We start from the raw sequence: 14,961 nt of genomic DNA on the forward strand, positions 1-14,961 counted from the left end.
CTTACCCGGGGGCAGGCCACCTGGTTTTGTTCTTTAAAATGACAGCCTTACTGAGATATATGAGATATGAGATAATTTGTATGAGATAATTCACATACCATAAGATTTACCCTGTATGTGCACACAATTCAGTGGTTTATAGTATATTCACTATCTAAAGCCAGAACATTTTCACCACCCAAGAAGAAACCCGGTACCCATCAGCCGTCACTCTCCATTTCCCCCTCCTTCTAGCCCTTGACAACCACTAATCTACTTTCTATTTCTATGCATTTGCTTATTCTGGATATTTCATATAAATGGGGTCATTTAATATGTATGTGGTCTTTAGTGACTGGCTTCTTTTACTTAGCAGAATATTTTCAAGGTTCATCCATGTTATAATATGAATCAGTACTCCATTCCTTTTTATTGTCAAATAATATTCCATTGTACAGATATACCCCATTGTGTTTACCCATTCATCAGCTGATGGACACATGGGTTGTTTCCACTTCTTGGCTAATGTAAAAAGTGCTATTTTGAACTATTGGGCGCAAGTTTTTGTGTGGATGTATGTTTTCAGTTCTCTTGGTATATACCTGGAATTAGAATTGCTCTAATGTTTAGTTTCTGAGGAACGGACAGACTGTTTTTCAAGCTGGCTATACCATTTTCCATCCCAACAGCAATGTATGAGGGTTCCAATTACTTTACATCTTTGCAAACACTTATTACTGGCTGTCTTCTTTATTAGAGCCATCCTGTGGGCTGTGAAGTGGTATTTCATCGTGTTTTTGATTTGCATTTCCCTAATGACTATTGACACTGAGCATCTTTTCATTGCTCTTTGGCCATTTGTATATCTTCTTTGAAGAAATGTCTGTTTACATATTTTGTCCATTTTTAAATTCAGTTATTTGTTTTTATTATTGAGCTGTAAGCGTTCTTTATACATTCTATATTCAAGACCTTTATCAGACATATAATTTACAAATATTTTCCCCATCCTTGGGTTGATTTTTTACTTTCTTGATATTGCCTTTTTTTAAAAAATATATATTTTTGATTTCAGAAAGAGAAAGGGAGAGGGAGAGAGAGAGGCAGAAACATCAATGATGAGAGAGTCATTGATCGAGCCCGCAACCCGGGCATGTGCCCTGACCGGGAATCGAACCCCGATCGCTTGGATCTTAGGCCGATGCTCAACCGCTGAGCCACGCCCGGCTGGGCTAGGACATTGCATCTTTTAAAGTGCCATTGCCTCTAGCATAGCCAGGGGTGACTCAGGTGAGTAAGGCTGGGAAATTATGTCCCATGAGGATTAATCAAAGGAGCCAGAGACGGTTGGTTTGGAGACCAAAGGGATACACGAGCGCCATCTTCAGTTGTTTGTCTGTGGATGACAATAGCTTTTTACTGAATAGTCTCACAGAGCCACCTAAGATCACTGAATAAAATATGTAATAACTCAGATTTTGACTCAAAATAGGGAAGAGCTTTTTACAGGTAGAGCAATTCACAGATGGAATGTCTGACGCAGAGAGAACTTAACTTCCCATCCTGGGAAATGGGTGAGCAGGGCTGAAGGCCCTCAAGCAGGGGTGCCGTTGGAGAGGGGAGGGAGTCCCTCTGCATTGGGAAGGAGCTTAAATGGAAGACTCCTGGGAGGTAACTTGCACACATTTTAGGATTTTATGAGACAGTAGCTAATGTTCAACCAGGTAGGTAGGTACACAGTAGGCTACAGCAAGCACTTACTCAGGAACCTTCCAGGCAGAGCCATTAATACCACATTTAGGGCTATTGCCACGTCACTGTGTGTGCATATAACATGCCAGGAGGTGACCCTGCAGGTCCATCAACTAAACTCTTTTGCAGAATTAAAGGGGTCAGATTTTTTCCATGTCAAAGTAGAGAAAGGTAATAGGAACACAGGAGGGAGGTATGAAAGCAGAAAATTTAATTAAAAGTGAAGTCAGATATGGTAAGCAGAAAGAGCTCCCACTCCTGCAGGCCCAGTACTGGCCATATCTTCACAGTTCAGATCTAAGCAAAGCTCCTACACAAGAAGGACTCTTAATGTTTTGGGTTTTTTTAAAACATAAAAACATATTTGGACACCCCCCCACCAAATGGAAATAAAAGTGAATGAACCAGGTACCATATTTACTGTTTACAAAACCTGGGCCATTCTAAGCACCAAACAAAACATCAGGAGTCAAGAATATGAAGCTTTTGAGTCCCTGAATCCCTATTACCCAGGTTTTAAATATATCTTAAGTGTGTGTTGGGGGCACAGTGTTCATATTTTTTTAGAAAATACAAAAAAGAAAAAAAGGTCTTCATCATATACTTGGAAGCATGGTATTAACACTGACAATTGAAAACTAGTTTATACATTTCCACCTTACTCCTAAGCAGTGAAAGTTCAATTTAAAGCAGGGTTGTAGAGTCACAGAACTTTTGGGTTAAAGCAGACCTCAGAGGTACCTGGTTCATCTCCTTCCTCTCCCTACCCTGCCCTAATCCAGGGCTCAGGTTCCACTGACAGTTTCTCACCAAGTAGTCATCTAAGTTATGCTTAATTGCCACCAAAGACAGGAAGCTTATTACCACCAGTGACAATATATACAATGTACTTGGGACAATTTAGTTGGAAAGCCCTTCTCTACAATGACTTGAGAACTGTCTTCCTGTAATTTCCAACAGATGACCCCAGTTCTAGCCGTGGGACTTACAGAATCCACAGAAATCCCACTTTCCACAAAAAGACTTGAAAACAGACACTATTATGTCCTTGTGAAATCCTATGTTTTAGCGAACAAATATTTCTTTTTGTCCTGGCATAAATCCTTAGTTCTATCACTCATTCCCATGTCATCGGGACTTACGCCTCTCTTTCCTCCTGGCCTCTTCTGAATTCAATATAGAGTGTCCTTCCCCAAGCTGAACACAAGATTTCGGAGGTGGTCATCGCAGCCTGGGGAAGAATGGGACCGTCTCGCTCTAAACACGCCACTTCTAACTCACATGGTGTCGGCAGCCACATTACACCATCATCTCATAAAAAACATAATCAACAAAGAAGCCCTTAGTTAGGAAGATTTTAAATTGAAGGGTTATCTTCCTTCCTGAATCTCCTCCATTAAATTCTGGAGGATGAGGGAAATACTATAAAAGGAAAATCCCTCATTCTTAGCAGACAGCCCTCCCTAGACGGGCATGGAGCAGGGGACAGTGTCTTCAGCCAACAAGAATAGCTGTGCTTTGCAGCTTTGGCCTCCACTCTCCCTGCACAAGGGAAGGGGAAGGGATGGAGTCCGCCTATGCTGAGCACATACTCTACACCCAACACCACTTTAGATGCTTTAGACAGGGTGGGCAAAAGTAGGTTTAGAGTTGTGGGTACGCACAACAGTGTTTAGTCTCGTATTATTTATTTATCAATTATTGTATTCCATCCTAACAACTCTAAACCTACTTTCCCCCCACCCTGTATATCTTGTCTTATTTTGTCTTCTCAGTGACCTCCAAGGTGGGTGCTATTAGCCTTATTTCATAGATAGGCTCAGAGAGGTTAAGTGACGTTACTGAAGTCACACAGCTGTGGGTGAGATGGTACTTAAACCTAGGTCATTTTGGCTCCAAAGCTATGTTTTTCCTTCTGCATCTTCTTGCTTCTGAGCCAAACCTGACTGAGGCTGAGGAGGACATTAGTGGGATAACTTTTTCCAAACTGAGGAAAAAACATGCAAAAAGCATGCTAAGGCTCAGTGGACCAAAAGGATTGCACCATCCCTTCCTTCTGCCCCACTCCTCACTGCAGCCAGACTCACTCCACATGTGAAATCACCCAGAACACTTAATGCTGCAATCACCAGATCCCTGAGTTAAAAGACCATGTGCCATCAAAACAACTGAAATATAAGAACTTTGGAAAGAAGTACGGTCACAAGGCTCCTGGTTTGCACGTTCCCACCTAGAAAATTTTTTACTTATTGCTTGAGTGTTTTATGATAATTGCAGGAAAGGGTGGAATGAGAATTTTCCTTTAAAACAGTGGTTCTTGAAGGGTGGTCCCCAGACCAGCAGCAACAGCATCACCTGGGAACTTGTTAAAAATGCAGATTCCCTGGCTGACCCCAGACCTAATGAACCCAGAAACTCTCTGGGTGGGGCTCAGCCATCTGTTTTCATAAGCTTTCCAGGTAAATCTAATACCCACTAAGCAATGCTCTCCTGCAGCTTCTGATGGAGAGAGATGTTCTGGGGGTGCATGGCAACCTCAGCTGGCCTGGAGACTCAGTCTTCTAGGCCATGGCACCCAGGGAGAACACAAGTTTCTCAGAGGTGCCATAGGGAAAGCCAACAAAATGAAAACATGGCTGCCCTGAAACAAAGCGAGCAGTTGGACCCACAGTAAGATCCTTAACTTTCACTGTGCATTCGCTTAATCGGAAAGATCTGCTAACTGATTTGGAGCAACTGGCAGATTAAAAATAAAATGACAGCCTCATACTCCCACCACCAAAAGAGACAAATATCCGCATGCCTTCTGCTTTTAGCTTAACTCTTTCCCACCAGGAAATATTCAGGTACATGATAGTAGTCATTTCAGTACAAGTTTGGTAGTTGCTACTAAGGATGCGAATCAAGGCTGTCTCTTTGCATATGGTTCACATTTTCTATTTTACAAAAGAAGCTCAAAGAAACGGGGGAGGGGAAATAAAACCACAGAGTGAGGAGATGCTGTGCCTCGGAGGGGATCCCAGTTGTCAGTGAAGGTCTGAGGCAGTTCAAGATGGATTTCTTAACAGATACAGAGCTGGAGAATGCCTTAGAAAAAAGGGGGTGGGGGCTTGCCGGAGGGAAATTATTTCAAGAATAATGAATGAAATGAGAGCCTGCTACCCGGACTGTAGAAAAGTAGGGCTGGGAGAAGCAAAGAAATATGACAAGGCCCTATGCTTCATTATACTGCCTTTAAAAAAAAAAAGCAAATTTCAGAGAACACTATACCATGAAATGTGCCCCACACAAAATTAAGGAAAGGTCCCACAGTTAAATAAGTTTAGGAATTGCAGCAAATGATCTTGTCCTGTAAGAGTTAAGTCGTGGAGTGATCTAAGGCTCTGAGATCTGCAGTCACAACCTCCTTTAATTTTAGTTAACCCAGTATTTCCAAAGTCATTTGGCTAGAGAAGCTCCACATCCTCAATAATTCCTAGTCACACCCATAGGACATGAGCTGCATTCATCACTGTGTCAAAGTGGCAGAATTAAAGGCATCAGGCGTGGGGAAGAAAAGTGCCGAAGAGACTGGTCTCCTAAGGAAGCGGGGGACCCTTCACGGGAGGGAAAGTAAAAGCCCAACGACAGAGAGGAACTTTGGGATGTGAGGTCTCACCCCTGTCAGAAAAACACCCCCAAAAACAACCAAAGGAAAGCAGGCTGGCCATTGAGTGCAGCAGAGGCCCCATGCTGTACCCCAAATTACTCCAGGAAACACCTCTCACTGAAACTGGAGCAAAAGACTCTCTTCCAGCTGCCTCCTTGATCTGAATATTTATCCCATATCCACCTCCTCCCCCAAAAAGAGTTCCATTTGCTGGAGAATTACAGGCACAAAGAGAGTCCGTTTCCTCAGACACCAGCACGCCTCCCACTTGCCACAACTAGGTGGTGGCCATCAGGCCACCTCTTTGTCTCTGGGTCTCGGTTTCCTCATTTGTAAAATGTTTGGGTTAGATTGGTAATTGCTCACCTTTTCTCCAGCTCGGTCCATTCTGAAATTTTACCAGAGCTTGGGGATGGAGATGTGCATTCCTAGGCTGTTAGGAGCTAGCTGTGACATTTGAACAAATTATCTCCGCTCCCTGTGCCTCTGCTATGAAAGACCTGCACACAGGGTGGCTGAGGCCTGAATGAGGTGATGCACAGGTCATTGATGGTGATTGAAAAGCCGCTGTGAAGTAGAAAGGTGGCGTTGTCCATTTGGGGCATGGTGCCTGTGGTTATTGCTGTCTATGTGCAGAGTCCGTCTGTCTCTTTTGTTGTTCCTGGTGCTTTCCTCCATTCACTCCCTGACCCGCTCTGTCCTGTGAGCTGGTGTGTGCTCTGCTCCTCTCTACTCATCGCTCAGCTGCATTTGCTGGGAGTGCCAGCCTCCCTCATTCTGCCAGTGTCCAGGAGCTGGGCTAATGTTGAAGATTAACAGGCTTAAAATAACTTCAAATTTTGTCTTAATTTGGACAGAGGTTGACTTGCAATATACCATTGGGCTATTTATACAAAGGACTTCAAGTCAAAATTATTTTATTTTATTCTATTTTATTCTATTTTATTTTATTTGAGAGAGAGAGGGATAGATAGATGGGGCGGGGAGAAGCATTGATTTGCTGTTCCACTTATTTATGCATCATTGGTTGATTCTTGTACGTACCCTGACCGGGGATTGAACCTGCAACCTTGGCATATCTGGATGACACTCTAAGCAACTGAGCTATCCATCCAGGGCCAATCCAAAAATCTAAGTATATGAGTGAGAGATGAAATTTACTTACCTAAGCACGCACTGTCTTAAAGTACCTTTAGGAATATCAGTTACATTCAACAGTCCATTTAAGCAGAGAGTAACCTCACTTAGGCTGATGTACAAACACTTTTTATCTCTTAAGGAAGGACACGTCAATTGACATTTCAACCTTCCCGGGATGCTCCAGAGTGGGAAAGGAGCAAATTCCATGGTTTGTACCTTTGGGGCCAGAACAACCCTGCGTTTCCAGAACTGCACAGTGGGATAGTAGAAATGAACAATTCACTACCTCGTCAATTCCTCTTGGCCCGTGTTTTTCCCAGAGATTAATCCGAGAGTTGATTAATCTGAGGCTGGGGGTAGGGAAGGTAGAACTAAGAATAAATAACTTATTAGTTCAAAAGAATAGATAAGTTTGCCAAGAAAGAGGCTAAACTAGGTAGAACTTGCGTCTTGATGTGTGTGAACCGTCAGCTCTGTAGACTTGATATCCTGACCTTTTTCCTGCAAGAAGCCTTCCTTCTCTCCTCTGAGTGTAATAAAGCTGTTGCTACATGAAAACAAACCTCCCCTTCCTCCACTGAAACTTTTCAAACTTTTTGCTGGTTTCAGACTGCTCCCTCCTCTGTGGCTGGTCATAGGATGTTCTTTGGTTCCCATCAGAGAACCTGGCTGTGCCCTTTCAGGTATATAGACAGTTTGCTGAAAAATAACACAGTGATAATAAGTAGCGTAGCTTGCCTGGGTACTTAACCGTGTGAACTAAGTGCTTTATCTTCGTTACCTAATTTAATTCCATCGACAATGGAGTGAGGTAGGTATTACTATCTCCCCTTTTTAAATAGACTGGGACATTCTGAGGCATGGGTTGACTCAACCTTTTTGAGGCTGCAGCGGGCTGGAAATTCAGCGCTTGGTGGAGCTGGGCTGCTAAGGAAGGTGGGCTGCAGTCTGACTTTAGGACCACTGCTTTCTGTCCTTCTGTAACTTCTTTTTCTTCAAGGACACATCTTGCAAACTCCCCAAGACGACTTACAAACATTCTCTTGATTGAGAGTCATGGGCTAATCCACTTGGGGCCCTTTCAGCAAAGGGCCGTGGCCTTGCTGGGCGACGCCTGCGCGTCCTGCCGCCTGCCGCCCCTCCTCCGCAGCACCCCGGGCAGGCGTGCCCGCGTCCGGGTGCCTCAGGCCGCAGAGGCGACAAGCCCGCATTTGGTTCCAGTTCTCTGGGACTTGGAAGTAGCTTCCAGCCTGAAGATTTTGTACTTTAGAGTCTACTCCTTGGGACCTGGCCCGAGGAAAATGCTGAGGGCCCTGGGGAAAAGGGGCTGTGTTTGGGCCTGTGGGCCTGGCTGGGGGCTGGGAGGCAGTGCCCACGTGTCCTCGGGATATAATGGGCGTACTCAGTGAGCTGTGGCCCTACGGACCCGCTGAGCCCAGAGGGCAGATTATATCCCTTGAAACAAAGCTTTGGGCTTAAGCTCTTACTCATGCATTTAGTTCTGTTCCTACTAGCCTTGGCTGGGGCTCTGCATGCCCCGGAGGCGGCTTCCCGTCCAGCAGTTCCCTGCGGGCTGCTTGACCACAGTGCCTGGCTGTCGCAGGCAGCACTGGGCCAAAGGCACAGCCTCGGGTGCTGCACTTGGCCAGTACCGTCCTCAGGGAGAGGGAGGACAGCCTTGACCATGGCAGCCATGCGAGTAAGTCAGTGTGGCTGCCCAGCCGCAGGGACAGGTTTCCCTTGAGGTGATTATTGGCCAACAAGGAGAAAGTAGCCAGCTAGGCCCTAATAAAATTCTGTCAGTGCTGAGGAATCGTCTCTAGAAACCATCCCCTGCAGGGCTGACAGAATCTGAAGGGGTAAAATCCAAGTTTCCAGCTGCGTTTCCCACCCAAGCTTTGGGAGGTTACTAGGGGAGCTCTGGTGTGGGAGGAGGCCACTTGCCAGGTGTCTCTGACACAGCCTGGAGCAATCACTGCCACAGCCACCCTGCATCCGGCCATCATCCGTGCCAGGCACTGGGCTCACACTGTTTGTTGCTCTTCAGAGCCTTCCAGGTTTGGTGTTGTTTCCCCATTTTATAGATGGGGCTCAAAGAGCTAGGTTAGTAACTAGCTGGACTAGGATTCAAAGTCGGGTCTGTCTGGGTCTCTTTCCATTCCACCATTACGCCTCCTCAGAAGGAAGCACTGACCCAACCCAAGATGTTGATCCTGAGTGAGCATCTGGGGCAGCAACCACAGCCATGGGATCGTCTCCGGGAGATGAAGTGGGAGTGGCGTATGGCACTGGGGGAAAGGCTTGAATATTGTTTCCTTGTGTGGACAGGAGAGGTGAATGCCTCTTTTATACACAGACTCATACTGGCAGGAGCAGGGTGCCCTCTGTCTTGTTCTTGTCCTGACTCTGGGAGTAGGTCCACAGGGAAACAATTAGTCTTGGGGGAAACTATGGTGTTTGGTATCCTCACAAAAGCAGAAGCCTTTTTGTAGCTTTTCTGTCTTACTGATAACTCCTGGATTTCATCCAGGCCATCACATCTCTCTTTTACCTCTGTGCCCCTCGCAGACCTCAGCACTCAGGTTGTAGGCTATTAATGTCTGTCCTCAACTTCAATGTGCCCTTGATCCCAGGAGGCACACTTTTGCACACTTTAATATCTGTGCAAATTGGCACACATCTTGTAAATGAGGTCTACATTTAATGTGGGGCTGTTTAAATTGATGTTACATTTTTAGAATTGATGGAGTCCAAGACAGGAAATAGGATCATTCATTCATTTATTCAACTCATCAAACACCTACAATAAATGTCAATCATTATGCTGGATGCTTCGAATATAGAAATAACCAGTATGTAGTCCCTTGCCTTTGGGAGGTCATAGTCTAGGGGGGGAAATAGACTAGATAGATCAATGATTATAGCTCATTGTGATAAGGGCTCTGAATTTGGGAAACCAGGGGTTGTGGAGGATCTGAGGAAGGAGGAAGGGGAGGCTGGGACCACTTTGCAGAGAAGGTGTGTCACGAAGAGGGTGGGAATCTGGAGGAATTAGGAGTGGGCTGGGCATGGGTTGCGGAGTGGTATCTGGACGGATTGAATAGTTGGAGCAAACAAAGTTCAGAATCATGAGAAATTTGGATGTGCTTGCAAGCTTCAGCAGGTTCATTGTGGCTGGAGTGGAGAGCATGTGTGGAGTCATGGGTGTAAAATGAGGCTGCTGGAATAGGAAGGGGGCAGATCACAGGGGACCTCAAGCACCACACAAATTTGCTCATTTGCATGGTGCTCAAGGTCCTGCATGATCATAAACTTAATCTCCATCCTGAGTCTAGCAAGTCACCCAGGGGTTTTAAGCTGGGAAGTGATGCCCTGATTTGTGTTTAGGAACTCGTGCAGAAAGCAGCCTGGAAGAGGGTGGTGGGGTGGGAGGAGGTGGCTAGAGTGACAGCTATCGGCAGAGAAAGAAGAGTTACCCCGAATGAAGTGGAAGCCTCATTTCATTTACTGTTCCCAGACAGGGCAGGCCTGATCATGGAGACTTGAGCAAGATCACACAGTGGTGCAGAGGGGCAGCTAGAACCTGCAGGCACAGTGACCTTGTTCTCACCATATCCCCATCACGTGTGTCCTTGTCTCAGGGGAGCCACCTGATCCACAGGCAGGCTGACTATATGTATGGATGCTGGGAAAAGCTGGAGAAAGAAGAAAAGCTTACCACTATCTCTGCTTGTTAAAGAAGGGTCACATCAACCTACAATGCTGACATTCTAACTTGTACTTGCCAAATTAGTTCACCAATCAGAATTTTTTACAGTTGGATGGGAGTGTATGTCAGTGCTTGGGGAGCAGGGGGGAATGTGTGGGTATTAGTGGAAACACATATTGGACATATCTAAGTATAAGATAGTCAGTGTTAAAAGTCATTGGAAAGAAGTAGATACATTTCTGTGGTTGTGCATGGGAGTCATGAAGTAAACACAATGTTGTTGACTGACGTGCCCACCTGCAAGAGACACTGTGGGGACAGATGCTGGAGTGAGAAGTGGAAGGAGCCCACCTGCCATACTGGGGGTGCTTTCGAAAAGGTGGGAGATGACGGCTGATATTGTGCCCCAAGACTTACAGTTCTTTCCCCCTTTTGACTTTTCTGTACAGGTGCAGTGCCACACTTACACAGGGTACTGCTGGTGTGTCACCCCAGATGGGAAGCCAATCAGTGGCTCTTCTGTGCAGAATAAAACTCCTGTATGTTCAGGTACCGTAGGGAGAGGCGGGAAGAAAGAAAAGGGTTGGAGAGAGACCCCTTGGCTGTTTGCTGCACCTTGTGGGGGAATCTTTGAGAGATTAGTGGTGGTGATGAGCCATTCCCCAGGGGAGGGAGGATCCCACTCCAACATGCCCTGGCTCTGTAGTCAGCTGGGTGACAGGGTCAGTATATTCCTGTGTGCATATACTTATTGTAAGTCCAGTTTTTTGGTTCAAGGCTCTTTTCCCCAAGTACCTGCTGTAACTCCTAGAGCATGGTATTTGTGTTTTTAGCTTGAATGCTCTGGTTGCTAGTGGCCCTGGGAACACTTGATTGAGGTGAATTTTAAGACTGCTTGGGAGTTTATCATCAAAGGCCATGATGATCAATTAGTGATGTCTGTCATGAGCACAGGAGAGGAGAGTGGTGGCGTATGTGCCATATATGTGCCACCCTGAACAATGTAATGTGGAGTGATGGAAAACTCATCACGGTGGCCCGCAAATCTGGCTGTCCTTGGCGGTGCCTGGGGAATGAAAAAGAACCTAGGTATTGAGGCCCCTCCTTGCATATCTGACCCAGTAGGTCTGCAGTGAGACCTGGAGTCCATATGTTTATGAAGCTTCTCAGGTGGTTCTGAGGATCAGACAAGTTAGGGGACCACAACTTCACAGTGACCCTCTAGGTCAGCCAGTGGCAAAAATGAAGTCCTTTCTATTTCCAACTTTATAAACATGGGAAATTTTGCTCTTGGGTCAACTTCATGGGCTTGTGGATTATGGATTTGCACAAGCCCCACACTTTCCATTTCCATTCAGATTATAAGGGACTTGAGCATCACTCCCTTAATTCATTATGCAGCTCAGCCGTGATTTAAAAAAAAAACCAAAAAACCTATCCCACCATCAGCCGCTTCATATTTCCCTATATTTGTGTATATAAAGTTTTATTTATTTACTTATTTTTAATTTTTAAGTGCAAGCAAAGCATAAAACATTAATCTAAAACCTAGGGGAAATTCCAAAGGCTAGCAGTCCTACTATCCTAACATTTTTCTTTTTTCACAAAATTTATTCATTTTTCTACTGGCCCTGCTGTAGAAAGGGAGAAGTAAGTGGGAAGGGCAGTAAGCATCTACATTTGGAATCCAAGATTTGCAGGCCCAAAAGGAAAGTTTACTTTATTTGTGGTTTACATGGAAACTGGAAACCTTAATTGGGGTGGTTGTGGGGAGGGGCAGGAATGAGCCCTCCTTGCAGATGACCTGGAAAGTTTCATTTAAAGCAAACAAATGCACTAGAAACAAGTCATGCAGGGTAAGATAATTAAATTCTCACAAAATCAGTATATGGAGAAATGGTATGATACAGATTGGGGAAATATGGATTCTTTCTTCTCTTTTGTTGGTGGACCTCCACAGATGCCCTTCTGTGGATGAGCTGCCTGCGCCCTTCCTGTGTGGGCTTCATGGAGAAGACAGGTGCCACCGGGTCAGGACAGTAGGATGGATGCCTATGGCATTCTAGCATATGCAGGGCAAAGTATTTGGCCAAACGCACACACTACCCCCTCCTTAAGGAACAGCCTGCTGCGTCTAGAAAATTGTTTCCATGCCTCAAACTATTTTGGCCCATTCAGGACAATTGGGCCAACAATTTTCTACTTAATGCAGATGGAAAATCGCCGATTTCCTGCCCTAACCAGCGAGGGATGTCAATCATTGCATTTGTAGTAAGAGGAGGTTTCTTTTTGGTTGGCCCTACTGAATGGATATGGCTCAGAACATGGAGTTGGTGAGAGTGAGGGAGATGGGGAGTGGAGGCGAGGGGCAGTTATTGGAATGTTCAAGAAGGGAGTTATGTGGATGTGGAATTTTGTAAAAGTCTGGTTAAGACTATTGCCAGGGAACCTGGAAATCATGGTTCATCTCAACAGTGCAGTGATATCAGTGACATTGACATTAAACAAACCCATTCGACATGTATGTATGTACTAGCTTTGTATATAATGTCCCTAGATGTGTATACTATATATATACACATAACCATATGCTCATAACATCAGGCTTTGCCGACTCTGTGAAAGGAACCAACCACGATGCATTCTGAATGTCTATGTTTCTGTTTCCTCTCTCACCCAAGGTTCAGTCACCGACAAGCCCTTGAGCCAGGGTAACTCAGGAAGGAAAGGTGAGTAGAGTTTTACGCTTTATCTAAATGTTTGCTTCTAAAGCCAGTCCAAGCAAGAATTCTTAGACAAGATGGAAGGAGCTGGGGTGAAAGCTAAAAGTGCCCTGCAGAAACTCTCCATTCTAATTCTGTCTTTCCTCCCAGAAGCTCTAAGGTAAGTAAGGCTCATCCGGGGCGGGGCCCAAGCTCCCAGAATTTCGGAGGGAGGTGAGAAAGTGCAGGGCACAGAGCTGGCAGGGACCCTGAGACTCTTGGTTCCTAGGAAGTTCAGGCAATCAACTTACCAGTGTAGCCAGCATTAAACCAAGAAGAATAATGAAAGTCGGTGTGCTCCAGTCTGCCCTGACTCTCTTATTTTGGAAACCCATCTGAGCATTATTTCCCTCACTGCTTCTCCTCAATCATTATTCCAAATCCTCCAGATTCTCTTCAGTAAGACTAAGCTGGCATCATGGGCTTTCGACCTGTGCAGTTGGTGCCATGAAATGCTTAACTGTTTTGTCTTTGAACTTGTGTGCTTTAAGTACATAAAGTTGGCGGGACAATGAAGCCTCATGTGAGCTTCTAAACACATGTAGTGTGCATGCCTACTGCTGATCCTTGGCCCCCGTGTGCATGTAGCTTTTGTGATACATGCTACCGTGCTTTTATAGTACAATTAAAAATTTAATTCTTTACCTGGAGCAGGAGTGGGGAACATCTGTATATGGCCCGTGAAATCATTTGGTCTGGTCCTGCCAAGGCAACCACTAGCGGGACTCGAAATTCAATAAATCTAGGAGCTTTTCTTCATACCTAATTTTTAAGCTGATAATTTTGTATGGCCTGTGAATGATGTTATAAATATCCAAATGGTCCTTGGCAGAAAAAAGGTTCCCCACCCCTGACCTAGAGCAACATTAAGTAGCAAATTAAAAATACCGTGGCTAGTCAGAGAGACTGTGGAAGATAAAACTATATTTGGTGTCTTTAACACACCTTTTCCCGCTTTTTGAACAAAAAGTCTTTCATTTTCATTTTGTATTGGGCCCTAAAAATTATATATACCCCGATTAAGGCATCTGTCTGTGTGCTCTTTAGGGGACCAGCTGCCATGAGGAATAGGTCCCTAGGGTATGTGGACCATACTTTCTAGGGTGGCAGACACTAAGATTCACTGCTGCTCACCTCCAGGATGACATACAGAGAGTTGTAGTTGCATAGAATACAACTATCAGAATCACTGCGTGAGCAAGCAATCCAGAACCCCCATTTTGGGCTCTCAGGAAAACCCAGACAGTGGACCTTGGCTGAGTTTGAGGCTTCCCACCTGAATCTGGGCCTTGGGAACTTCATGCTCATAAGATCCACGTGATAGTTGGGTCTGCAGAGGATCAGAGTTAGGTGCACACACCGTCACAGGGAGACCAAGGTGAGTTCCCCGGATCCTGCTCCAGGTGCTGATTGCATGGGGATGTGAAGAGGAGGCAGGGTCACACTCCCTGAATGCAGGAGATGAGTGTCCGGAGAATCTGCTGCCCCTAAACGTGGGTGCTCTGAGAAGACGTAGAAGTAGAGCATGGTGACACCACCACCCACTAGAACACATGGACTGATGGGCCAGGTGGGCCGCTCCCTTTCCTGTGAGCAGGAATGAATAAGTGGGTGAGAAAAAGGGAGTCAGTTCTTTCTTAGAGCAGAGGAGACAGCCAGGAGTGTTGGTGGCTCCCTTCCAGTGGCAGAGGGGCATGAACGTTTCTTTCTGCAAAGACCCGAACCCATCATCACTGTGAACGGCATGTGTCTATCATTTACTGGGGTTGTAAAAGAAAGCTGCCTTCAGTTTTGCTTGTGGCAGCTGGAGCCTTCAGAACATGGCCTTTATTTCTGGGCATGAGGTCCTGGTGGTAGAAAAAACAATTGGCAGTTGCGCAGAACTGACCACCCAGATTTTCCCTACAAAGGAACCAAGTGCGTGATGCTGGATGAAGCATCCACACCAAGAAGGGCCACCTGTGGGCCGT

General features: G+C 45.5%; 1 protein-coding gene across 8 annotated transcripts in view; it reads left to right on the forward strand.

The window, feature by feature from the left end:
* The window catches only part of SMOC1 (SPARC related modular calcium binding 1), a 135,270-nt gene that overhangs the window by 70,761 nt on the left and 49,548 nt on the right, over positions 1-14,961 (forward strand). For all 8 annotated transcript variants that reach the window (XM_081151293.1, XM_081151294.1, XM_081151297.1 and 5 more), the window contains exons 4-5: positions 10,679-10,778; positions 12,911-12,958. In XM_081151293.1, coding sequence (XP_081007419.1) covers positions 10,679-10,778; positions 12,911-12,958 — 148 coding nt within the window. The remainder of the gene's footprint in view (positions 1-10,678; positions 10,779-12,910; positions 12,959-14,961) is intronic.

Source organism: Miniopterus schreibersii (assembly GCF_964146895.1).
Source record: "Miniopterus schreibersii genome assembly, chromosome: 1".
Classification (NCBI taxonomy): Eukaryota; Metazoa; Chordata; class Mammalia; order Chiroptera; family Miniopteridae; genus Miniopterus; species Miniopterus schreibersii.